General features: G+C 28.4%; 3 protein-coding genes across 3 annotated transcripts; 1 reads left to right on the top strand and 2 right to left on the bottom strand.

Moving 5' to 3' along the window:
- Nucleotides 1-101: 101 nt before the first annotated feature.
- Nucleotides 102-8,500, bottom strand: LOC145759348 (uncharacterized). Its single transcript, XM_082573155.1, has 16 exons — nucleotides 8,364-8,500; nucleotides 7,798-7,965; nucleotides 7,410-7,538; nucleotides 6,954-7,089; nucleotides 6,439-6,699; nucleotides 5,218-5,909; nucleotides 4,773-4,824; nucleotides 4,558-4,684; nucleotides 3,989-4,176; nucleotides 3,719-3,825; nucleotides 3,072-3,173; nucleotides 2,606-2,722; nucleotides 2,062-2,151; nucleotides 1,694-1,813; nucleotides 1,280-1,396; nucleotides 102-872 (listed from the first exon to the last, which is right to left on the bottom strand). The coding sequence occupies exons 1-16, from the start codon at nucleotides 8,460-8,462 to the stop codon at nucleotides 699-701; spliced, it is 2,679 nt and encodes an 892-aa protein (XP_082429281.1). The 5' UTR covers nucleotides 8,463-8,500; the 3' UTR covers nucleotides 102-698.
- An 870-nt stretch (nucleotides 8,501-9,370) lies between these two features.
- On the bottom strand, nucleotides 9,371-20,924 carry LOC145759072 (uncharacterized). The gene is made up of 17 exons (XM_082572805.1): nucleotides 20,722-20,924; nucleotides 19,608-19,699; nucleotides 19,235-19,447; nucleotides 18,894-19,017; nucleotides 18,073-18,119; nucleotides 17,770-17,890; nucleotides 17,163-17,258; nucleotides 15,825-15,965; nucleotides 15,375-15,521; nucleotides 14,338-14,404; nucleotides 14,111-14,231; nucleotides 13,634-13,737; nucleotides 13,391-13,465; nucleotides 12,543-12,619; nucleotides 11,815-12,127; nucleotides 11,325-11,419; nucleotides 9,371-11,242 (listed from the first exon to the last, which is right to left on the bottom strand). The coding sequence occupies exons 1-17, from the start codon at nucleotides 20,803-20,805 to the stop codon at nucleotides 11,120-11,122; spliced, it is 2,040 nt and encodes a 679-aa protein (XP_082428931.1). The 5' UTR covers nucleotides 20,806-20,924; the 3' UTR covers nucleotides 9,371-11,119.
- A 1,331-nt stretch (nucleotides 20,925-22,255) lies between these two features.
- Nucleotides 22,256-24,829, top strand: LOC145759636 (transmembrane protein 64-like). The gene is made up of 4 exons (XM_082573483.1): nucleotides 22,256-23,181; nucleotides 23,374-23,529; nucleotides 23,802-23,891; nucleotides 24,167-24,829. Exons 1-4 carry the CDS (start codon nucleotides 22,261-22,263, stop codon nucleotides 24,284-24,286), a joined length of 1,287 nt encoding a protein of 428 aa, XP_082429609.1. The 5' UTR covers nucleotides 22,256-22,260; the 3' UTR covers nucleotides 24,287-24,829.
- The last annotated feature ends 163 nt before the right edge of the window (nucleotides 24,830-24,992 follow it).

Genomic DNA, 24,992 nt, shown 5'->3' with positions numbered 1-24,992 from the left:
AAAAAATAGTGATTCCAAATATTTTTAAATCGCAAATACAAAAAATATACGGATAAAGTAACCCCTACAAGAGAAACAAAATTACGTAATTTCCGCAAAAGGAAATAGTTCAGCCAAACTTTTGACTAGTAATATTATATGTAAATTCCCTGAATTACTTAACCCAGACTTACAAAAAAACAATGTATATATTAAAGAAGTTTCAATACAAAACTACAGTACAAAATCGACTAAATGTAATATCAACTCTACAAAAATAAATTCACAAAAAAACTATGTTGAAAGTACAGCTAGCAGCTTAACTACAAGATATAATGATATATGGTTGATAATATATAGGTATAATAGTTTTAAAAAGATTTGACAAGATATTTTTAGCAGCAAAAAAGACCAATTTTGGCACATAGTAACTTATTTTATGATTTACCAATTTGCATTTTAATTCTCGGTTTAATTTAATTTAGGATGCTTCTTTTTTTAAACACCTTAGAACAAAGAGTTTTTAAACAAAATTAAGAAACAAAAATCAAAATGAAGAATTAAAAAAAAACTACTTCTAGGTAATAATACAAAAACTTTCTAATAACATTTCAAAAACAAAAAATGTTTTTTAAAACAAAATGCTGAAACAAACAAAAAATCCATTACTATTTAAATTCTAACAACAACAAAACAACCAAATTAAAGACGAATAGAAGTTATCGGACAATAGGAGACATAGTATAACTAGCTAGGATGTTTTTATTTAACAACGGCCTTCCAGAAACAGAATTTTTTAGCGTTTTCTTCCGATTTTCTTGACTCTGTTGCGGTTTGTTTAACTTTTTCTTAGGTTTGTCATCTTTCCAAATGTAAGAGATCTTACTTTTGACCTGGTTATAAATAAAGCAATTTAGTTTTATTTTAAGCTAGGTAAAGTTAGAAAACTTGGCTTTACTTCATTGGCCTTGGGTTCGATTCCCAATGCCTTCATGCTAAAAGTCCAATAAAGAGTACAAATTTTTGCTAAACCAAAAACCAATCAGCAGATTAATTATCGGGCATATTTAATCAATAATATTTCAAACTGCCAAAGTTAACTTAAGACTGGGTCAGGGTGACTGATGTTACTCTATGTTTAGATCCTTTTCACACAGGGATAAATAAATATATAAAACACAAAGTTTTGCAGAGTTTTTGGTATGTAGCTTTACAACACAATATTCTAATTTCCACTACTTCTTTAATTTTTTTAAGTGAGTTGCTAGTAATTTAAACATTAAAGTATTAAATTATTTACATCTTTCTGTGGCACTTTGTTTGTCATGGTGTGCGACTTTCGTTCCAACCTTTTTCGTTCCATAGATTTCAGAGTTGCCGCCGATAATCGTTGTTGGGGAATCACTGTTGAGCTTTCCTATATAGAAAACATAAACAAGATTTAAAAAAAAAATTATTTTTATGCCTAAAATCAACATTTGTTACCCTTAACCCAGTCTTTATGTAACTTTGGTAGTTAAGGATATTATTAACTGGAATTGCTCGATAATAAATCTGCTGTTTTTTTTAGCTGCACAAATTTTGTACAAGTAAAACATCTTACTCAAAGACACTACAGCATGAAAGCGGTAAGGATCAAACCAATGATATTAAGTAGAAAAGCCAAATATTTTTTTTTTTTTACTATTAGTTTATTTAATAAACTTTATTGTACCTGTTTTAGTCTGTTTTTTTCTTTACTTTCAGCAAGTTGTGAACGAGCAATAATAGAAATTCTTTCTTGTACAGTTGTATCAAAGAAGGTTTCATGAAACTCATACAATGCTGCTTCCAACTAAGTGGAAAATAAAAGGAAATGTTCAAATGTTAATTCATAAAAAAATAAGTAGGTTTAAAAACAGAAATTACATAACATAACAAAAGCATTTCAAAAAAAAATTTGGAATAAAAGATAAATATATTTTTAATTTTAATAACCAAATTTAGCTTGTTTGTTTAATATATCACCCAAGCTCTATTATTTATAGATTAAAAACAATTACTTAAATGTTAACATTTTAACCTAAAGATTTCAAGACTTACCTGTAGGAATAATCTTCGCAGCAAAGTGGCATCAGGTTTCGTGTTAGAATCTCCCTCACTTTTGATCGACAAAATTGTTTTACTAGTGTCCTGAGAATGTCATATTTTAATAAAAGTATTATTAATGTACAAACTAGTGGTGTGGAATAATGAGGACAGCACATAAGGTCGTAGGTTTGATCCCCACTGCTTCCATGCAGTAGTAACCCACACCATAAACAAGGTCGTGGATTCGATCATAAATAAGGTCGAGGATTCACACATAAGGTCAAGGATTCGAACCCCAGTGCCTCCGGGCTGTAGTGCCCTTGAGAAAGGCTTGTAACTGGTATAACCTCCTGCTAAGCTAACACCTAATCAGCAGCTTAATTATCAAGCAATTATAATCTATAATATTCCAACCTGCCAAAGTCAATTTGGGATTGGGATAACAAATATTACTCTATGTTTAAACTGCAAAATTGGCCTTCCCACATTGAGAATAAATTAATTGTTAGATATAGTTAAGGTATAAGTTAAAAAATTATAATAAAGTCTTACTTACTCTTATAGTTTTCATGATGTTTTGAACAGGTCTGGCTCTAAGTAATCTTCTTGTTAAATATCCTTTTATAAGAGCTGATAGTTTGCACCATTTTAAATGCATTTCTTTATCCATAACCTAATAACAATTAAGCCATTTAGTAATATAACTGTACAAATATTAATCTATATATAATAAAGTTTAGTGGACAATTAAATAAATGAGTGCCCAACTTATAAAAAAATGCTATTTATGCTATATGGGTAAATTATTGCGGGTAAATTATTGCGGGCAAATATTGGTTAAAAGTTGCAACAGTATTATGATAATAATTAAATAGTATATCTAAAGCAAGCACTTTTTTAAGCCAAAATGCCCAAATATAATTTACATTTAGTAAAATCTATATTTTAACCCTAATTTTCACTATATATATATTTACATTAAAAAATAGCAAAAGTTGCAAAATAAAACAAATTCTAATTACCTGATTCTTTGAAGATTTCTTTATTTTGTTCAAGTCATTAAAACTCATGCTTTCAATAGTTTCAATTGAACTTTCTAAGGCAGGTTCACCCTGGACTAATTGCTGTCAAAAAAAAATTAAATAAAAAATATTTAAACTGTTAAACAAAAGTTTATTATTCTATTCCTAACATTACAAAAGTTTAAACTACATTTATATACCATGTATATGCTTATTTATGTTTGCCTAAGCTTAAAGCACCTATAATCCATGTTATTACATTAGTACTAATGTAGTTTAGGCTTACTAATATAATTAGCTAAATAGGCACAAGACCTTTTATGACCTTACTTAAAGAAATATTGTTTTATTGTTATATTTAATTTGTTGTTACATTTAAAAAAAAGGGCAATTTAGCAATTTTAAAATCTTAATTTTTGTACTTTTACCATAGAGTAACATTTGTTACCCCGACCAAGTCTCTGCTAAATAAGTGCTGGCTGCGCAGAAGTTCATACCATAAAGGGCGCCTTACCTAAGGGCACTACAGCATGAGGGCAGTAAGGATTAAACCCAGGATCTCATGTAGTAAGTAAGGCCAATGGTTTTAACCACCATACCATGCTGCAAGTTTAATTATAGTATACTTGCATAAATAATAAACCAACCTGTTTAAGTTGTGATAATTGTTTTTCATGCTGAAGTTGTAATTCCATTAATTCCTTTCGATGATGTTCCTCTATTTTCTTGTAATAATCTCCTGATAATTCATTACCTAAATGTAAACCAACATTAACCCACTAACTAAATTCAAACAATGATATTTATATTAAAAATTATATTTGTATTAATACAATTCTTTATTTAACCTTGTGATAATTTTAATAAAAATATTTTTTTTTAAATTTGATTAAAAAATGATTTTTGACGAATCTTACTTATTGATTGGGAGTTATTATTAGTGATGTCATAACTCCTGCTCCTTGTTATGTCATATTGTTTGTTCCTCGAAGAAACAGAGCTTTCCTCGGAGTCGGAAGGCATCTCCAACCTTCGTTTGACCTCATGTGAAAATAAACTGGTTGTGTCCGAACAGTTGTCGGTGTCAGCTTGAACTGAGCTTATTCTGTAAAAAGTTTTATTTTCATTTATTTATATTTATTTATCCTCGATGTGGAAAGGTTAATTCATGCCTAAACATAGAGTAACATTTGTTACCCTGACCCAATTTCGAATTAACTTTGGCAGTTTTGAATATTACAGATTATAATTGCCCGATAATCAAACTACGGATAAGTGCTGGCTCAACAGGAGATTATACAGTTTATAGCGCCTTAATCAACGAGCTACAGCATGCAAGCAGTGGAAAAAAACCCAGGACCTCATGTAGTAAAGCTAAGAGCTTTGACCACCACACAAAGCTACTGTAGGTTGTCACCATTTGAACTTAAATAACCTACTTTTTTAAATCTCAATATATATATTTTTAAATATAAGTTCAACTCACGTATGAGAATCTCTTGAGCTTACAAGCAAAGGTGATGGAGCTTCAATGGAATAAGAATTGCTCCTCACTCTTTCTCCTTTCCTCCCACTCTTCTCCTTACTGCTCTCAGTGCTCTTAGTTGGATCATCTAAATATTACAATTTATTGAAATTAATATAGGCTATATAAAGTCAATAATGGTTTAAACTTTAAAGGCATTAATTAAAAATGCCAACCTGATGAAAATACTTCAGGAGAATCTTTAATATTTTCAGAGTTTTGTTCATTCTGTAATTAAAAAATAAGTTTTGAAATTGATCTGGCAGCATGGTGTAATGGTCAAAAAATTTGGCTTCACTACACGAGGTCCTTGGTTTGATCCCCACTGCCCTCATGCAGTAGTACCCTTGAGTAAGGCGCTATAAAGAGTATAAACTCTTGATGAGCCGGCACCTAATCAACAGCCTAATTATCGAGTAATTATAATCTATATTATTCCAAACTGCCACAGGCAACTCAAGACTTTGTCAGGGTAACAAATGTTACTTTGTGTTTAGGTTGTAAAGTCGACCTTACCATACCAATAAATAGGTATATAAAAAGTAAAATCTTGACATATAGCATTATAGACATTAAGACCCAAAAAAAAAAAAGGAAATAATAAAATTTAAAAGATCTTACCTCTTGTTTTTCGAGAACGTTTTTGTACGATTGCATCAAATTATTAGTCTCAGGTGTTACAGACGTCATTGACATGTCATGAAAGGAACCCATTGTTGCATCATAACTTGTACTGTGATGAGACAATGGGGTATTGTCACGAGGTGAATTACAAGTTAATTTGGTGTTAATTAAGTTTAAGGCATCATTGATATGGTCTGTAGCACTTAAATGGAAATTTTGAGATAAAATATTTGGTTGGTCATCAGAGGCACTTTGATTTTCAGAATCTTGAACATTAATTGGTGAACTTTGATTATTTTCAGATGGTTTTATAGTACTTTGGTTGTTTGTGGTCAAAAGTGGTAATTTTTGGTAATCGGTTGGTACTTGTGGTTGTGGTAATACAACTGTACTCTGCGATAAATCACAGCTCTTATGACTAGAGTGCTCACTTAAACTTTGTTCGTTTGTATCCAAAATGTTGCTGGTTTGGATCGGAATATGTTGTGTAGAATATAACGATAATTCCTTTCTTACTTCATCCAATATTGAATCCACCAAAAAACTTGCAGTGGTTGTCTCCGATATAAGATCGTCGTCATGGGTTGTTGTTGCTATGGAAGATGATGTGTTGTTGTTAGGGACCACAGTTGCTAAGGTATTTTCAGCCCAATTGTTTGTTTCTACAGATGATGATGCTGATGAAGTCACTGAAAATAATAAATAAAATAATATTAATATAATGGAGCTTAGTAAATATAATATATAAGTATATCCAATATATAGGCCTCCAAAATAAACAAAGTAACTTTATCAATGACCAACAATACCATTACAAGTAAACCCCTTAACCGAAATAAAATCATTTCTAAAATAAATTTAAAATAAAATTCAAAAAACATAATTTACACTGACATTTTTTTAAATTAATGTAACCAGGCAGCGTGGTGTAGTGGTAAGAACTCTTGCTACACCACACATGAGGTCGTGGGTTCAATCCCCACTGATCTCATGCTGTAGTGCCCTTGAGTAAGGCGCTATAAACGGTATGAACTCCTGCTGAGCCAGCACTTAATCAGCAGCATAATTACCGGCCGATTATAATCTGTACATTATCCCAACTGCTAGAAGCAACCCGAGACTGGGTCGGAGTAAACTGATGTTACTTTATGTTTGGGTCGCACATTCAACCTTTCCAAATCGAGGATAAAGATATATATAAAAAAAAATGTTATATACCTTTGTTGACTATAGTTGTTGTTTCTGTTGTTTCGGTAACTGTAGAATTATTTAAACTTTCGTTCATTGATTTTTGGAGAAGATTTTGAAGACTTCGTCTGTATGCGTCTTCTCTAAAATTATCATCCTCTTCATCACTAGAAGGGGTAGAAGAGCTGTTTGTGGATTCTTCTGTTGCCATGGTTTCGGAATTATTTTGTGAACAATTTGAGCTTTTTTGTTCCTCAGGTTGGGTTGAAGTAACAGAAGATTCAAAGTTTTCTATTCAAATAAAAATTAAAAAATACAAAGTTCATATAAAGAATTACTAAATACAAAAAGAACTGTAAGGTTTTATGATATAAATATTTAAGTTTCTAATTTTAATATTGTTAATTTGGGTTGTAATGCTTTAGTTTATTTAGTTTAATATTGATATAATATACAAAATTAATAATTAATAAACAAACACCAATTTGTGTGAGTAAGTTAATAAATAATTTAAAACCTACAATAACATGTTTGTTAAAGCTAACCTGACACTATTGGATCAATATCTTGAAGTTCTGGAACTGTTTCAGGCTCTGTAATAGATTTTGGTGATTCTGTTGTATTATTTTTTTGCTCAGCTTCGATATCATCAGTGATTTCTTCGGTACTTTGGGTATTAATCTAAAAAAAAATAATGTTGAATATTTTAATAACACATTTTTGTACAAATATATCCTAAATGTGAGAAGGTTGACTTCACAGCCTAAACATAGCATAACATTTGTTACCCTGACCCAGTCATAAGTTGCCTTTGCCAGTTTTTAAGTGCAGGATTAGAAGAAGTTCATACTGTTAATTTTGCTTTACATAAGGTGCTACAGCATTAACAAAGTGGAAATTAAACCCAAGGTCATGAAGCCAAGTGTTTAAACACTTAACAACCCAGTCAGTTATGATATTTTACAATATTTATGACAATTGTCAAGTTTAAGTTTTCTTACATCAACACTTGACAAAATTGCTTCAACTCTTGAAAGCAAATTTCTTTTTGATTTCATTTTTCGTTTCTGTTCTTTTTCGATTGCTTTGTTTTTGTAAGTTTGCATCTCAGATCTTGATGCAGAGCATAACTAAAAGAAAATTCAAACATCTATAAAATAAAATTATCTTATCTTTATAGAGTGTGGCTTTATGGACACCACATATTTGTACGACCAACTTATAGGCCTACAAAATATATAAAAATGGCATTATGTAGTGCGGGGGTAAATTATCACTGGCAAATATTTGTTAAAATTTGCAAACATAATACAATAATTAAAATTCCAACTGTAGAGTTAGCTATTTACTAGTAAGAATGGTCTTTCTTTTACGAAGAAGTTTGCTTACCATTGGTGGAAGAATTGATTTTCTATAAAACACAAGTGAAGATTTATTAGAATTAGTCCTTGGAGAATGACAACCACATGAGGACTCAGAGAGCCAACTACTGTTACTACTGCTGTTTGTCGTTGAGGAAGAGTTGTGACTGCGATCAAGACTTAATCCACTCAAGTTCTGTATTTATATTTAACAAGTTATATATAATACTCAAATTGCAATAGATTCACTATCCCACAAACAATTAAACCTACAACTTATTTTTTTATCCTCAATATGAGAAGTTTAACTTTTCTAAACACAGACAGACAGAGTAACACTAGTTACCCTGATCAAGTGTCAAGTTGACTTTAACAATTTTGTATATTAGTGAATGTAATTGTCAGACAATGAAGCTGCTAATGTGTTTGTGTCTTAGCAGAAGTTTATACTGTTTATAACAACTTATTCAAGAAAGCTACATTAAGAAAGCAGTGGTAATCAAATCAATGACCTTATAGTAAAGTCATGTGTTCTTACTACTAAACCAATAAAATTAATAAAATACAAAAACATAATTTAGTTTTCTAGTTTACCTTTGGAGATTCTTGTGAGTTAAATTGACTTATTCCCAACTGCAAACCCGTAGAAGTAGGCGGAGGCATCAACAATTGATCTAAGATTTTATCCATCATTGTTTTTAAGTAAACCTCATTTTAACTTAATAAAACCTGCAACAACATTCGAATAAATATCTTAAAAAAGTGCAATTTTTTACATCTCCTAACACATTCGATATTTAATGATTAATTAAAAAAAAAAAAAAACAGAAGTGCGTAACTTTTTTACAAATTAAAGACTAGCAAATTGCTTTTAATAAATTATCCGTACCCTACTTAGCTGTTATTAATCTTAATGTATAAGTTCAGGTCTTCCTATACGCAGAACAAACTAGTATAACTCCAACTGACAACCGTAAAATTTAACAAGACAAATTAACAAAAATGTCAACAACGAAAATTTCTGTTTGACTTTTCGCGCAACTGCCACTGAAAACCGTTTGCAGTGCAGTGTTTACCGATAAATTTTGTCCCAATTTTTATTTAATTTTAAATATTTTATTTAAATGATAAAACGTATTTAGTTCTACATTTTTAAATACTTTAATTATATTTATTGATTATAAAAGTAAATTGATTTTTAAGATTAACACTTTAAGTTTCCTACCTTAGTTTATCCTCAAACAAATTAAAAAAAAATTTGATGCCTTTTTGTTGCTTAATTAGTAAAGAAGTTTTAGCAAAAGTTAGACAGTGATAACTTCATTATATATTTGTTGTAACAAACCCTTTTAAATTAATTTTTAGAAACAGAATAAAAGCAAAAATGCTTTTTTAAAGAGTCATTTTTTTAATGAATATAAACTGATCGCTAACAAAATTAGGTCGCAAGTTCAATTCCCAATAAAAACAAACACTTGAAAAGTTTTCTGGTATATCTTTTATCATCACAAGTAAACTTGTAACAATATAAACTATTAAACTAACTTAACTTCTTTAAATAAAAACAACATGACATATTTTTTTAAATTTTGTATTGTATAATTTTTTTGTAAATTATTATTTTTTTTTATCTTTTTGAACTTTTTTTAGCTAACAACGCAAAAGGCAATAGGCATATTACACGAAAACATATAAGTAATAATAAAATGGCAGCACACAAATAAGAAAGAACGTCAGATAGTGGCTGAGTCTAACAAAAATTCGGTACTGAAATATGCACCAGTAGAAAAAAAAAATTTGCTTTTAATATGAAATGACAAAAGTCATGATTTTACATTAGTAAGGCTTACGTGAAAAAACAGCAGTGAAACAAATACAGTTCAGTTCGCAATTCAAGTACTTTACATATGTTGTTCAATGTTTAAATTGGCTTTTAAAGAAATGGTGCATTAAAATTCTATTAAGTAGCACAAATTTTGAATGATTTTCAATAGTGATGCTGAAATAAACTGCACTAAATAAATACACCTTTAAATTTCATACTGTCAAGATAGCCCATCAATTGTAAAGCAATAAAATAACAATATGTACAAAATTATTGACAATTTAAATGATTTTTAATTCCATTGCGAAAATGGGTTTTAATTTTACAGCTTTTTTAGTATACTAATACAGAACTTAAAAATATCAATAAATTTGCATTTTTTTGTCTAATTTCATTACCCGAAAAAAACGCGACAAAATTTTACACAATTGTAAATATACACCCAAATCATTTTGTACAAATATTCAAGTTTTTAGAATTATCAAAACATAAAATTTTTGCAATTTTTATAGTGAAAAAATTTTTAAGTTAGTTTAAAAATGAGGTATTTAGACCTAGTTGTTCAAAAATAAAGCACCATTGAAATTTGGTTAAGTTGAAGTTACAGAAAATTTAAGTCATTTAAACTAAAATACCCAAAACTACCAGTTCAAAATGCAGAATACAAAATGGTGTAGATATATATACATCCAAAACCAAGCCCAAATTGTAAAGCAAACTATTAAAAAAACAAACAAAAATCAAAAATCGAAAAATTATAATCTCAAAAAAATGACTCAAAAACTGAAATTTTTTGTAAGCCCAAATTTTAAACGTTTATAATCAAACATTAACCATTTAACGCCTTATACATACAACCAAGTCAACACTAAATGAATTTACCAGAACATAGAAATTAAGGTGAAAAAAAAACACAGTGTGCCATTCAACCGTTCCACACGAAAAAAAAACAACAAAAAATTAGAAAAAAAATGAAACTTTAATCAAGTTGTCAGAGTAGTATATAGTGCAGGTTTAACAGGTCATTAGATAGTGAATTATGTTGTGCTTCAAATGATAAATAATGCTGTGTTCAAAAAGCCAAATGGTTTATTTAATAAACCAATTTGTGATGCATAACGCTAACAAATAATGGCACAAAAATTTGATCACCCTATTTTAGTTTTTTTTTTTGTTCTACAGAAAATACTTTTTTTGGTAACTTTAAAATATGAAAACAATAAACAATTACACAGCACAAAAAACAGAGAAAAATTGTTCGTAACATTTCCTGAAATCTAGAAAAACACTTTAAAAAAGTGTTCTTGCCTTTGAAAGTTCAAATACTTAGCAGAGAAAATATTTGCAGCATAGATAAATAAATAAAATATTCTGTAAACTATCTAATGCTACTTTTTTTCTTCGTTTTTTTGAATGAGAAGGACAGCAGTGTTTTAAATAAACATTTGCAAAAATGTCATTGCATCAAGAATTAAAAAAACAACTAACTAACCACTAGGTGGTGTGAGAGGGTGCATATCTTCAGCTATCTTTCTGTCGCGCTTGATTGGTTTCTGTTATGAGGAGCGAAAGTACGAGCGGAAAAAGTTTCTCGGGATGAGCGGGAGATCGTTGGATGTCCTCCACGAGAGGATCTTCCTCCTCTTCTCTGTTGGAGGAAAAAAGTTAATATTTATAAAAAAAAAAAAATTTTTAGAAACATTTTTTAAATTAACAAAAAACGAACTTACGCTATTTTGTTTGTTTGTTTTATTGTTTGGAACATCAAAGTTATTGTTGGGTTCATTTTGGGAGGAACTTTTCTTTTTTACAACAAAGTCGTCGTCTGAAACAAAGTTTATGAAAGTGTGTTAAGTTTTAATGAACCTTTATATTATTCCATTTTTTATTTACTTACATTCGATGTAAGAAAGACTAACTTTACAGCCTAAACATAGAGTAACTTTTGTTACCCTGACCCAGTCTTAAGTTGACTTTGCCAGTTTGGGATATTATCAATTATAATTGCCTAATAATTAAGCTGCCAATCAAGTGTTGGCCTAGCAAGAGTTTATATCGATTTTAGTGGTTAATCAAGGGTACTACAGAACAGGAGCAGTGGAAATTAAACCCAGGGCCTAGTGGTAAAACACCTTACGTAAGGGTACTAGAAGGAAAAATGAAATGGGGTTTAAAAACTTTAATTTTCTTAAAATAAAATTTAAATTTTTATAAACTTACCGGGAACTTTTGGCATAGTTTTCACAGGAATTTCTGAAGTTTGTTTTTGGAACTGTTTATTTTTATTTGAAGGACTTTTTGGAATAACATTATTGTTTATTACATCTCGCGATATCCGATTTTTGTTTCGATTCCGCGAACTATTATTATCGGCTGATTGAGTTCGTTCGGTTTTAAGTTTGTGGTGCTGGGGGGTAGCGTGGAGGGAGGGTTTCGATTCGCTCGAGCGAGCACGGGGTTTGACCTTGGAGTTGGTGAAATGTTGAGGGAATATTTTCTTGTTGGAGGGAGGGTGAGGGGTGGTGTCTGAATCCTGGAAACCAAAATAACCATTTTAGAACCCAAATTAACCATTTTTGAAACTAAAATAACCATTTTAGAAACTAAAATAACCATTTTAAAAACCAAATAACCATTTAAAAACTTAAATAACCATTTTAGAAACCAAAATACCCACATTAGAAACCAATTTAACTATTCAAACAAGTAAAGTTACCATTTTAGAAACTAAACAAACCATTTAAAAAACAAACCAAATTATCCACTTTAAAAGCCAAAATAACCATTTTAGAAACCAAAAATACCCACATTAGAAATTAAATTAACCATTTAAGAAAAAGGTTACCATTTTAGAAACCAAAATACCCATATTAGACATGAAAAAGGCCTTTAAAAAGTAAAGTAATTTTTAAAATAAAAAGGATAGAAAATTAAATTGTTAAACTGACCGAGTCTGTACTTGAAAGTGAGGAATTTTCAGGTGATGAAAAACTTGCCGAAGTATTCCCTTCTTCAGTGCTCGAAACTATTGAAAAAATAAAAAAAAAATTCGTAAAAAAATATAATTAATTCGTAATTTTCAATGTTTTAAGTTTTAAGATGTTAGGAAAAATAATCCAAGTAATGACCAATAAGTCTTTAAGTTTATACACAAAAGTTACTAATCCTTGTAGTTTTACAGTTTTAAGTATAATAGTATTTAAACAGTTTAAAATTTAGGAATTAATACTTCTTAAAACAAAATAAATTTGATTTAAAACTGTTTAAAAAATCATGTCAATATGTGGAAAACCAAATTAAAGATATCCAAAAATCTGTACATAAAATAAACTTATAATTCACAGTACATAAATCAAATAATTTTAAACAAGAAATCCACATGTAAACATTATCAAATATTTATAGAGGTTAGAGGCATAGAAATTACATATTCAAAAATTCTTATAGATCTTACATATTAATTCGTCATACCAAGCTATGTAACCTATACAGTTATCAACACTCAGTTATCACAGCATTAAATTAGCAGTGGGGTCATAGTTATTTATATCACACATTACTCTAACAGATATTATTGCTTTAAAGTATAGAGAAAGGGATTAAGTTAAGACGGTGAATTAATGTTAATTGATATAACAATTAATTGGGTTTTAACTTATTTGAAAATGTATAGTTATGGATAATCCTTATTAACAAATTATAACTAAGAATAAGGCTAAATATATATATACAAAATATTTGTTTAAATTTTTTTTTCAAAAATTAAAAATTTGAAATTTAATAAAATAAAACTTACCACTAAGGGTGCTGCAGCCCGAGGACCCAGTTGAACACCTGGGGGGGTGAGGGAGACGTTCGTTGTCGACATTATCTAAAAAGCAGTTTTGATGTTAAAATTTCTTAAATAATAAATAAATTTAATTTTTTCAATTAGATCTTATGTCAAAAAATACAAAAAACAATTCTTTAAAGTCATATTGACTAAATATAAATTAACTTGACCAATTTTGCAATAAAAGTTAGTTTTATTCCCTCTTACCAAGAGGTATCCTAGGTGCATCTCTATATTCCACCCATCTCTGCCTGGCTAGGCTTCTGTATTCGATTGCGTCTTGGGTTATATTCACTATTGAACTGAGGAGGCTGAACAACAAAATTAACATTGAGTTATTTTTTTAATTTTTTGTGTTTCACAGCACCATATGAGGTCTTGGGTTTGATCCCCACTAGTTATACTTTTTTTATACTTGATGTGGGCAGGTCAACTTCACGACCTAAACATAGAGTAACATTTGTTACCCCGTCTTAAGTTGACTTTGGCAGTTTGGGGTATTATAGATTATAATTGCCTGAAAAGGTGCTGCAACACAGAAAAGGTGGGGATCAAACCCAGGACCTAAAGTTGTGTTACAATTTAAATATTTTTTATTAAATTTAAACATTCTGTATATACCTATACAATAACACACAAAACTTACATATATTTAAGTATAAAATAAATAAACAAGAACCTTACCTGACAGGATGATATTTGTTGTAGTTGATTTGTAAAATGTTGTAAGTTAAAGTCCTATAAGCAAACTCAAATGCTTGTTTGGCTTGTAAAACTGCATAAGATCCCCTGCCCAAGTCCTTACCTGTAGAGAAATTACAAATATTTTAACTTTGTTTTTATGGATATTTTTTGTGAAGATTTTTATGTTTTTTTTATGGGGATTTTTTACTTTAACTGAATAAACTCACCCGGAGTAAGAGGATCTTCTATAGAAAGAAGAGAAGGTGCCGATCCGTCCTCCATACTTTTACGAAACTAAATAAATTAAATATAAGTTGTTTTATTTAAATATAAAAAAAAAAAATTAAAAAAAAAATTTGTCATAAAAAAGCAAATAAATGTTAAATTATATTTCACAATTTAAAAAAAACAAAAAAATATAGATTTAAAATATTAAGAAATACATTTAATTAGTGTAAATGTTTGTCTACCACATAAAGTTACATTATTTAATGTTTTTATTTGCTAGACAAAAGTAATTTTTGACATATTTTTGGCATTCGTTCAGTAATTAAAACTTTAAACAAATTTTGTACAAAATAGAAAAATATTCTTTAAAAATTTCTAATACAAAATGTGGTAGTAATATTATATAACATTATATAACCACCTTAAGCTATTCAAAAATGTTTAAAAATAATTTAGAAACCCCAAGTCGCAATTTTAAAAAGATTAAATCTTAAAACAATTTTTTTAACACAGGTGCAAAAATTTGTGGTTGCTTTAAAAAACGTTGGAAAATTACTGAACACAATATAACATGAGGTATTTTAAGTTTAAGCAAATAATTGCATAGTGACCCCAATATCAGACAACAATAGATTGTTTACATTTGCCAGCAGCGTGTTAAACAACTTTATATCAAATTGTTAAAGTATTGAAAAAATTATGAATAATAATATATATATTGTAGTTTAGTGGACATTATACAAATAAAAGTTTGTTCGATTTTAGGTCAATAAAAAAAAAACTGCCGTTTGTGGTGTGCAGGTAAATTATCACAGGCAAATATTATTTAAAAGTTGTGACTATATTATTACAAAAAAACCATGACTATACATCGGGCTAACAACTAGTAGTAATAAAATGACAATAAATTTATCATTTTATTTTAAGTTAATATTTAAATAAAAAATTAATAATAAAATCTCTAAAACCAAATTTAAAAACAGAATAATCATTAAATAAACCAAACTTACAAATAATTAAAACAATTTTTAAATACCTCGTCTTTGGGTAAATACTTTCCACCGTTTTTGACTCTAATACAGGTAGTTTGATAGTTGAAGTAGCGACCATATAACTCAAAAAACTCAATTAATAAAACAGCAAGATTGGCGTTACCCTGACGAGCATCTGTTCTGGGATGAAGCTGAAAAAAAAGTTTTTTTAATAATTGTTTAAAATAAATACAAAGTTAGTAAATTAATTTATTTTTATTAAATAAGAGTGTGCTGTTATGACGTGTTTGAGCTATCTGTAAACGCTGGGCTCAAGTGTAAAAAGTGTGGCTTTAAGAAGGCTTAAACCCAAAACCCTGTGGCTCATAGTCTGCTGCCATGATCAGTATATACCACATTACTGGACTAGCTTGATTTATACGCTATTTTTAAAAAGTGACCCAAAAAATTTAAACATTTTTACCAACTTTTAATTTAAAAACTGAAATACAAACCTGTAGAAAGCTGATAACCATAAGAATAAGTGAATAAGAACTAACACCTCCTGTCCAAACTTCATTTAAATCCCGCACCAATAAAAATTGTTTTAGTACAAATATTAACTTGGGTAAAGTGGGGTATTTTTCAAGGAATTCCTGAGGAAAAAAAATATATTCAATTAAAGACAATTTGTCATAACTTGTATTACATTAAGTGGTAACAGCTTGGTGTAGTGGTTAGAACACTTAGCTTCACTACATGAGGTTCTGGGTTCAATCCCCACTGCTTTCATGCTTTATTATTGATAATATCCCAAACTAGCAAAGTCAACTCGAGACTGGGGTAACAATTGTTACTTTATGTTTAGACCATAAAGTAGACCTTTCTACATCGAGGATAAATAAATACAGAAAATTACTAAATTCACAAACTTGTAAAAAATTAATTTCACAAGTTGGTTAAAAAAATTGAATTCAATAGTAAGCAAAAATAGGCTAACAATAATATTAACTCAATCTGCAATCAAACAAATGTGCAAAGAATATAATGATCATACAATTTTGATAATTAATTGAATAGAATTTTGAAACCAAGTACATCAATCATTCTATAATTTGCCAAGAATTTCAGTTTTAAAGATTAATTACAATTTAATTGGCACATAATTCGTCATCAGTTTAATTATCTTTTTGTAAAGTGCGTATAAACTTTTGTTTGCTTTATAGAAAGCATATACCATCTTTACTTCTCTAATTGTGTAAATATTAATAAATAAACATTAAATTAACTAATATTGTTGAAATACTTAAGGCAAATAGCCCCGCAAAATAAAGAAATACAAGTTACATACATATATTTTAAAACTAGCTTTTATACATAAATTTTTTTACTTAAATTTGTATTTTTAAAAGGCAGCCAATTACGAATATAACAATTTTAAAATATATGCAGCTACTATTTTTAGAACCTAGTTAAATTGGTTCCTAATAAGAGCTTGCATTTAACTAAAGTTAAAACCATATAAGATCATAATTAAATTAACATGAAATCAAGTTATTGATAAAAAAGTTACATGGCTAATAAATTAGTTTATGGATGTAATAAATATCATAAAATTTAACAAGAATTAAACAAGTTTAATTTCCCGCTATAAAGATTTTAGTTTTGTTTGTTTTATGGTTTTAAAGCAAATAATAAAAAAAATGCTAAAATTTCAAAATTGAAATTAAAAACGATATTTTTAACACAATTCCCTTAAAAAAAAAAAAGTTTGCAAAATTTAAAGGACTAATTACATTGCCTTACTGTAATAGTAATTAGCGTGACTTAATTAAGGTTAAAAATTAACTAACCTTTATGAATTTAACACCGTGAATTCCCGTCTTCATGTTAAAACTAATGTCAACTTTAACTAAGGTATCGGCATGATGGAATTTAATAATCGGTACCTAAAATAAAAAATATAAAACTAAATTAAAACTTAACAACGCATTTTAAGTAAATTCTAAAAATACATTTATGAATTTAATATTATATAACATCAGACTGTTTATTTATTTAATGCCTAAAAAAACAATGAAAAATATTGAACTAGCGTATATATATAAAATTTTGATTAATCCTAATAGATAAACTATTTAGGTGTGTTGTAAAGTAATTGTATGTATTAATTAAACAATTAAGCCAGTTTGTTGTTAAGTTTAAAATCACATTGCACTAGAAGTTTGTTATTTTTGCACAAGTTAAAACAATAATTTATTCAACAACCTAACAACAACTAATTTCAAGTTATACTAACACAATTTTTAACATTTTTTTACCTATATTGACAAAAAATCCATTTTTATGTTAATTTAGGAAAAACCAAGTTTTTTTTTAGATTGAATAATTTATACAGCTTAAAAAATTTTTAGTGAATTTTTTTTGGTGATAATAATATGTTGAAATATATTAACTTACTGCGGCACGATCTAAAACTTTGACGGAGCTTTCCAAAGCAATTCCCTGTTTAACCAATTCCTCTCTTAATGTCCATAAAGGAAGGTGTTTCCATTCTCCAAACAAAACTATATCTATATCACTGTAAAGATGAATTAAAAAAATTAATTGGAAACCCTGGATGAGATAATCATGTTGTATTAGAAAAAAAATTCATAAATTACATATTTAATTTAGGATAGGCCTTTTATGAATAAATAGTTTATTTAATGTTAATTTTAATTAAATAAGGTTTGTGTATATAGGTTTAATGTTAATGCATACCTGGTAGGAAGATATAAATCTGTGCGGAAACTTCCAAAAATCTCCAACTAAAAAACAAAAATATTAAAATTTACCTTTTTATAAGAATATGGTAAATACCCAATTATATTGGTAACTATTTAAAGTTAAAGTTTTAGTTTTTGTAAACATCAAATAGTGTAATTAAAATGCAATTTAAAGCTGAATAACACAAAACTGATGTGCTTGAAAAAATTTAAAAGCGCTAGCAATGAAAAGAAATTTGATTTCTTTTGTCATTTTTTTACGTGTTTTGCACAACATACAATTAAAAATTCCCCTTTCGTTCATATGCAAATAATGCCTAACAGGCAAATCACAAATTTACTTAAATCTTAAAATTTATTCAATCAGTTATTTAAAAAATTGGAAAGCCTAACATTATGCTGCAGGCTATTATCTTAAAATCAGTTAAACCAAAAATACATCGAAACTGTCTAAGATTTGGAAGGATAAGTTTTTGTAAAGTTTATTAATAACGTAAATATTTAAACTAATTAAAATACAAGTGTGTTATTTACATATTCTTTCATGCAATAAAACTAACTAAATGCTCAATTTAAAAACAATCGTTAATTTAAAAAATAAAAATTCATCTACATAAATATTAAAGCCTATAAGATGATATATTAATGTTTGTAAGTCCAATTTATAAGCCTACAAAATAAACAAAAATGCATATTAGGGTAGGTGGGTAAATATTGGTTTAGAATAATACAATTAAAATGTCAACCGTAGGAAGGGCTATAGACTATCACTAGTGCATTAAAACTTACACAAAAAGCAATTATATTAAGCTTTACCTTAGCGGTCGGCCACAATTTCATAACAACATCTTTCACGGATTTAATAACCATCTCCCTCATCCTTGTCTCTTCTATAGTAGGCCTCATGTAGTTGTAGAAGTCCTCAATTTCTTCATGGAAACTGTAAAAATTTTAATAACCAATGTTAAAACTATATCAATGTCAAATCTGAAAAAATAAGCATAAGTGTATATTTGAAACGTAAACACAAAAAGATTAACTTATGTATTTAGCCCTAGAATACTTACTAAACCGGTCTTAAAATGTCATATGTTAAGTTAAAATTGATTTTAACGGTTAAATCTGCAAAAAAATTGCTGATTTTTTTAACAACGTACCCGACCATCCCTGCACAATAATTCCTCATCACCCACGGAGGACCATTGGAGTTCTCCTTCTCCCTGTTCTCTCTCCTCTTCTTTCCTCCGTGGGGAGGGGAGGAGGATCCATTGTCTGTCTTCTTCTTGTTGCTAGGAAAGTCATGAGCTTTATTGAGCGGGATAAAGTCAGTATTGGTGTTGTTTGTAGTAGGGTGCATCTCAGTAACGTTGCTAAAAAAAATGTTTCGTTTTTTGTAAAAATTTAAGTTTATTTTGGTTTACTCTAAAAAAAAATAAAACTATTTACCATATATACAATACAGAGGGGGTCTTTTAAAAATTGCAAAACAATGGATTTTCAATAGAAATAAGGGGTAAAATATACCATTACCTTGGGTTATTCTCCTGCGATTTAACTCCCAACTTATTTGAGTTAAAGTTTAGCGAGCGACAGTTTCGGTCGATTTTTAAACTTGCTAGTTTCTAAATATAACAAGAATACAAGTTAATAAATTGCAGCTTATTAAAAATATTTTTATAACAAATTAAAATCCAATTTAAGAACTTTGTTTTAGTGTAACATCACAATTAATACAGTCATAAATATTCATTCATAACTTTACATCTAGGTTATACAACAACTATAAACACACAATGTGATTAGTCATAAGCTTCAATAAAACCCTTTGCTAAGTAATTCATTAAATCATAACATAACTGAAGCAGGAAGCCACTATAGGTTATTCAGACTAAAAATTTAACATAATTTATTGGTCTTTGAATACATATATGTATCTAATATCATTTTCCAATACATCTTAATTAAGATTACCCATTTAAAACCTAATTCTGATTATTACTTACTTATTAAACTGTCTATATATACATGTATTTAAACATGAAAATTGTCCTATATAACCTTGAACTAAATTAAAATATCTAATTTTTAATCTAAGCTAAAAATGCATTATCAATAAAGTTATTAAAAAAACATTTTTTTAGGTATATACATATATAAATACATCTTTTAAATGTAGGCACATATAATATGTAAATAAATATTACCAGATATATTCCTTTAACTCACCTTCTTAAATATTTTTAAACTAAACCTTATATTTTAACATAACTGAGTTAAAAAATTTACTATCTTATCTTGTTTTAAAAAAAATTGTTTATTACAACTTAGCCAGAAAAAAAACTCTTTTATCAGAACAATGGAATGGTGACCTACATAAGATTCTAAAATAAACAACAACTTTTGAGCTTAAAAACAATTAATCTCTTAAATTATTATACCATGACACTAACATTGTATAATCTACTATCCAGGCATACAATTAAACAAAACACACTTAAACAAACATTATAACAATAGACCACATCCTAAGTCAAGTTTGGCTAAAGATTAGGTGAATTAAAATCCTGTTAATGGATTAGATTTGTATGAACAGCATGTTATAATTATAAACATAAAAAAATGTAGAATTTATAAAGTTCTCTACCTGTTGTAAGAGGTGGGGGCTGTTGCGAATTAAATTAACGTCTCCTTTCGAATCAGCTTTATCTAAATGACGCCAGCGATCCATTCAAGTAAAACTAGCCAGAAGAAATCACAAGAGCACGAAGACCAAACTGCTTCTGCTCTTGTTAATTTACTTGTTTAATAAAAAATTCCCTTTTATACAAATCTATTTAGTTACTAAGATTAACTATCTAAAATAAAAATATAATAATATAATAAACAAACAGGCAATGGTGGGTTTATATCTTAATTGTCTATTTTGTTATAATTTTCTTAAATAAATTTCAATGACCATACATATATATTAATAAACAAACTTAGATTACAATAAAAAATATAAATTAATTAAATAATATGCCTATTAATACATTTATTACACGAAGGCAAGATAATGGGTTCTTACATTCTTATATCTGTATTATGCGTTATATTGTAAGTGACGCCAAACGAATGGGTCAATCAGACCATTTGTCAATGGCCGATCGCTTTGTTACATAACAAAAAAAAATTATAATTTAAAAACACGTACTGGCGTTTCAAACAAACACACTAGCTGACCTAACTGGCTACTAGTTGACTGGCTGACTTACAAAGTAGTACCGGCAGACTTACAAATTAGTTTAACAATTATTTATAGATTTAGCATATCCTAAAGTTACTTAATTATTTTAAAATTAGTTTTAAAGTCGCTAACGCTAAAACACTTCGCAAAAAATTGCCAATTTTTAGATTTACGACAATTTTTATGCGAAAACTTTCCATTGCGAAACGTGATAGCAACAGGCACAGCAAATTTAAACGATTAACCATTTCTCCTAAACACTAAAGTAAATGCATGCCTAAGCGAACTAACTCTTTACAAACACGAAATAAATTAGCCTAAGAGAAAAAAAGAGACCAGCTCCAGCCTGAATACTTATTTAGAAATTTAGCCAATGACCTCGCGTGAATAATTACATAGAAAGATTATAAAACATCAGAAGATAAACAAGTTTTGAATTAAATAAATTAACAACGTTTTTATTAATTAAATCTTAAATAAAATTTTAATTTAACTCAAATTTATTGAAATAAATCAGTTTTATAAACTTTCAATTGACATTAAAAAAACAACAAAAAGTTATCTAAAACAACACAGTAATGTCCATTTATATATATCCAAAATGGTTCTATAAAACTTATGTTTAGTTTTTTATTGAATGCAAATATAAAATTGGGATCTAAACGGATATTTAGTTAAAAAATACTAGTTGTTAAAATTATTTTACGATGACAACACTGTATCCGTCACCAATGAAATGTAAACAAAAAATTTTCTAAGTTTTCGATCAAGTTACACATGACTCTTACGTCATTCAATTATTAATAGCATGTCGTGTGCTTTTGTTTGTTTAATAAAACTAAAAATAGTTTCTTAGTCTAACGTTACACATACAGTCTCAGGTTTAAATATAGCAGATATATTATTTTAGGTTTTTTTTTTATTTTTTACATTTATTTTTTTTCAGATTTAATCAGTATGCAAAAGCTGAATGAAACAATTAAGAATGGATTTGCATTAACAGAGAAATACGTGCTCAAAGTATATACCCCCATTTCAAGGGTATTTGGTACCACACAAGTAACTGACGCAGAAATCAAAAATGAAATCTCAGAAACCTATCAGCCTGAAACCCAATCATTGTGCACCTCTTATACATCCGAATATGACGGTACAACATGTGTTCAACAAACCTGTTGCAAAAAACCTAACTGCATGTCATGGGCACAGAATTGTATAGAAACTGGAAAGTCTTTATTTTCATGTATAATAAACCTACTTTGCTACCCTTTTATACCTTGTGCCACAGTATTTTTACCTTCCTACTGCCAGTATGGACAATACACAAATACAGATACAGTATCATGTTGTGCTCAAATTTCTAATATGCAGTGCAACGATACCACGCAGGAGTCTACACCATGTAAATGCTGTAGATCTCAACAATGTATGTTAGTCTGGTTATCTTTATTTTTAACCATTGCCTTTGTTATTTTATGGAGTATAACTCAGGACTCTGAAATGCTGCTACAAGGTCTAAAATACATTGACAACATGGACACTGTTACTTCAATATTTTTTCTAATAGTTTTATTTACCCTCGTATCTTTTCCTATGCTATGGGGTTACCTACCATTAAACCTAACAGCTGGATATATGTATGGATTTATATACGGTATACCAGTTGTAATATTATCAGTAACGGTTGGAGTAACGATTGCCCATATTATTTGTAAAAAGTACTTTGCGAGTTACGTAATGGATTTATTAAGAAGTCGACAAAATTTCGACCAAGTTGAAGCAATATTACAAGTTATAGATGGAAGTTCGGGATTAAAAGTTATCGCTTTAACGAGATTAACTCCAATTCCATTTGGATTTCAAAATGGCTTGTTTGCTGTAAGTGTCTTATGTAATTAAAAAGAACAATCTTCAATACTAATTAACAGTGTCTAATAAAAATGTATAACCAACAACTTAAAATATTACCACCAAAAATATAAAAAATCCTTAGAATAAATAGTTTTAAAGGACAACCCTAACAATTTTTTAAACTCTTAAGCATTAAGTACTTCACATTTATTTATGTAGGTGTCAAATGTAAACATGAAGTACTACCTCCTTGCTTCTAGTATTGGCTTATTCCCAACCCAGATTTTAAACTGTTACATTGGATCTCAATTTAGATCGATGGAAGAAATCGTTGAACAAAACACACCGGGAGGTTATCTCATTTTCCTTGCGCAGGTAATTTAAGTTAATACTCGTACAAGTTGGCAGTGTGGTGTAGTGGTCAGAACCCTACCACTACATTAGGTCCTTGGTTCAAATTCCCACTGCTCATATCCTGTAGCACCCTTAAAAAAGGTGCTAAAAACAGAATGAACTCCCGTTGAGTAAATACTTCATCAACTTAAATATAGGGGAAATATAATTAATAATATTCCAAACTGCAAAAATCAACTCGAGTCATAAAAATATTTTAAAGTACTAATACTTAAATTATTTTTATAATTTAGATTGTGGTTGGGATAATTTTAATGATGTTTGTAATTCGACTTGCTAGAAAGGAGTTAGCTAATGCCCTCGAGCAATCAACCAAACAAAATGTAAGTGTTCTGTTTTGATCACATTTCTATCAAACTAAGTATTCTACTAACTCATAAACATAATTATAATGCGTAAAATCTGCTTATTAAGTATGTTTATAGAAACTTAACAATAGCCAACCCTATATAGTGATGAATTAGCCAAAAAAATATAAAATAACATAACTAAAAATGGTTAAGCATTGAAGCAGTGGGAATCAAACCCTAACCGTTACTTAATGATGTAGTGGTGTAAATGTTAATACAATTATTTAATTTATCATTTCTATTTCTAGTTATCAACATCTTATGTTGGAGTAAATCAAGAAGAAAGTAAAGAAATACTTGAAGATGTTAAATGTACACAACCTATATCACCTAAACTAACTGAAAAAGAACAATTTTTAATCATTTAAATTTGCTTGTCAGTTTAACTAGCAAATTCTGCCTTTAATGAATTAAATTTTAGAATAAATTTACATTACTAAAAACCCTGTGTTAAATTGTTTTAATAATTTGGAATTATGTTATTCAAATTTTCTATTAATTAGTGATATTTAAAAGTGCCTTTATTTTAAGATTTATTTATTCAGTTATTAGATATATATATAAATATTGTTCATATATATTATGGTTTTAAGCGCTTTTCAAAATACTGTGAATTTTATTTTATGTTTAACATATTGTGTTTTATGTGTGATAAAAGCAAGGTTACATATGTGTAACTACTTTTAGCGTTGTGTTCTATAAAAAGGAAATATACTGTAACGCTTTTATCTATAACTTCCTATCTTTATGTAATATAACCTATATAATAAAATGATCACATATTTTACTAAATTTTAATTCTTTTTTTTAAAGTGGGCGTTTTTTTTATTTTTTGTGTGGTACTAGAAATATTTTTTGTGTCGATTGTTTCAATGCAACCTAAAATCGTTTTAATATAAATTTTAACAAATAAAAACCAACTCATAATAACATCCTATTATTTATTAGATTCAAAAAAAAAAAAAATCAAAAAAATCTAATTTTCATTTTTACAATAAAAACAGATTAATTTTCTACAAAATATGATGTCAATAAAAAATGTGTTATAGACAGTTGTCATAACAATATGTTGTT

Source organism: Corella eumyota, chromosome 7, assembly GCF_963082875.1.
Source record: "Corella eumyota chromosome 7, kaCorEumy4.1, whole genome shotgun sequence".
NCBI classification, from domain to species: domain Eukaryota; kingdom Metazoa; phylum Chordata; class Ascidiacea; order Phlebobranchia; family Corellidae; genus Corella; species Corella eumyota.
The sequence above is the reverse complement of the archived record's forward strand: the minus strand, read 5'-3'. Positions and strand labels throughout refer to the sequence as shown.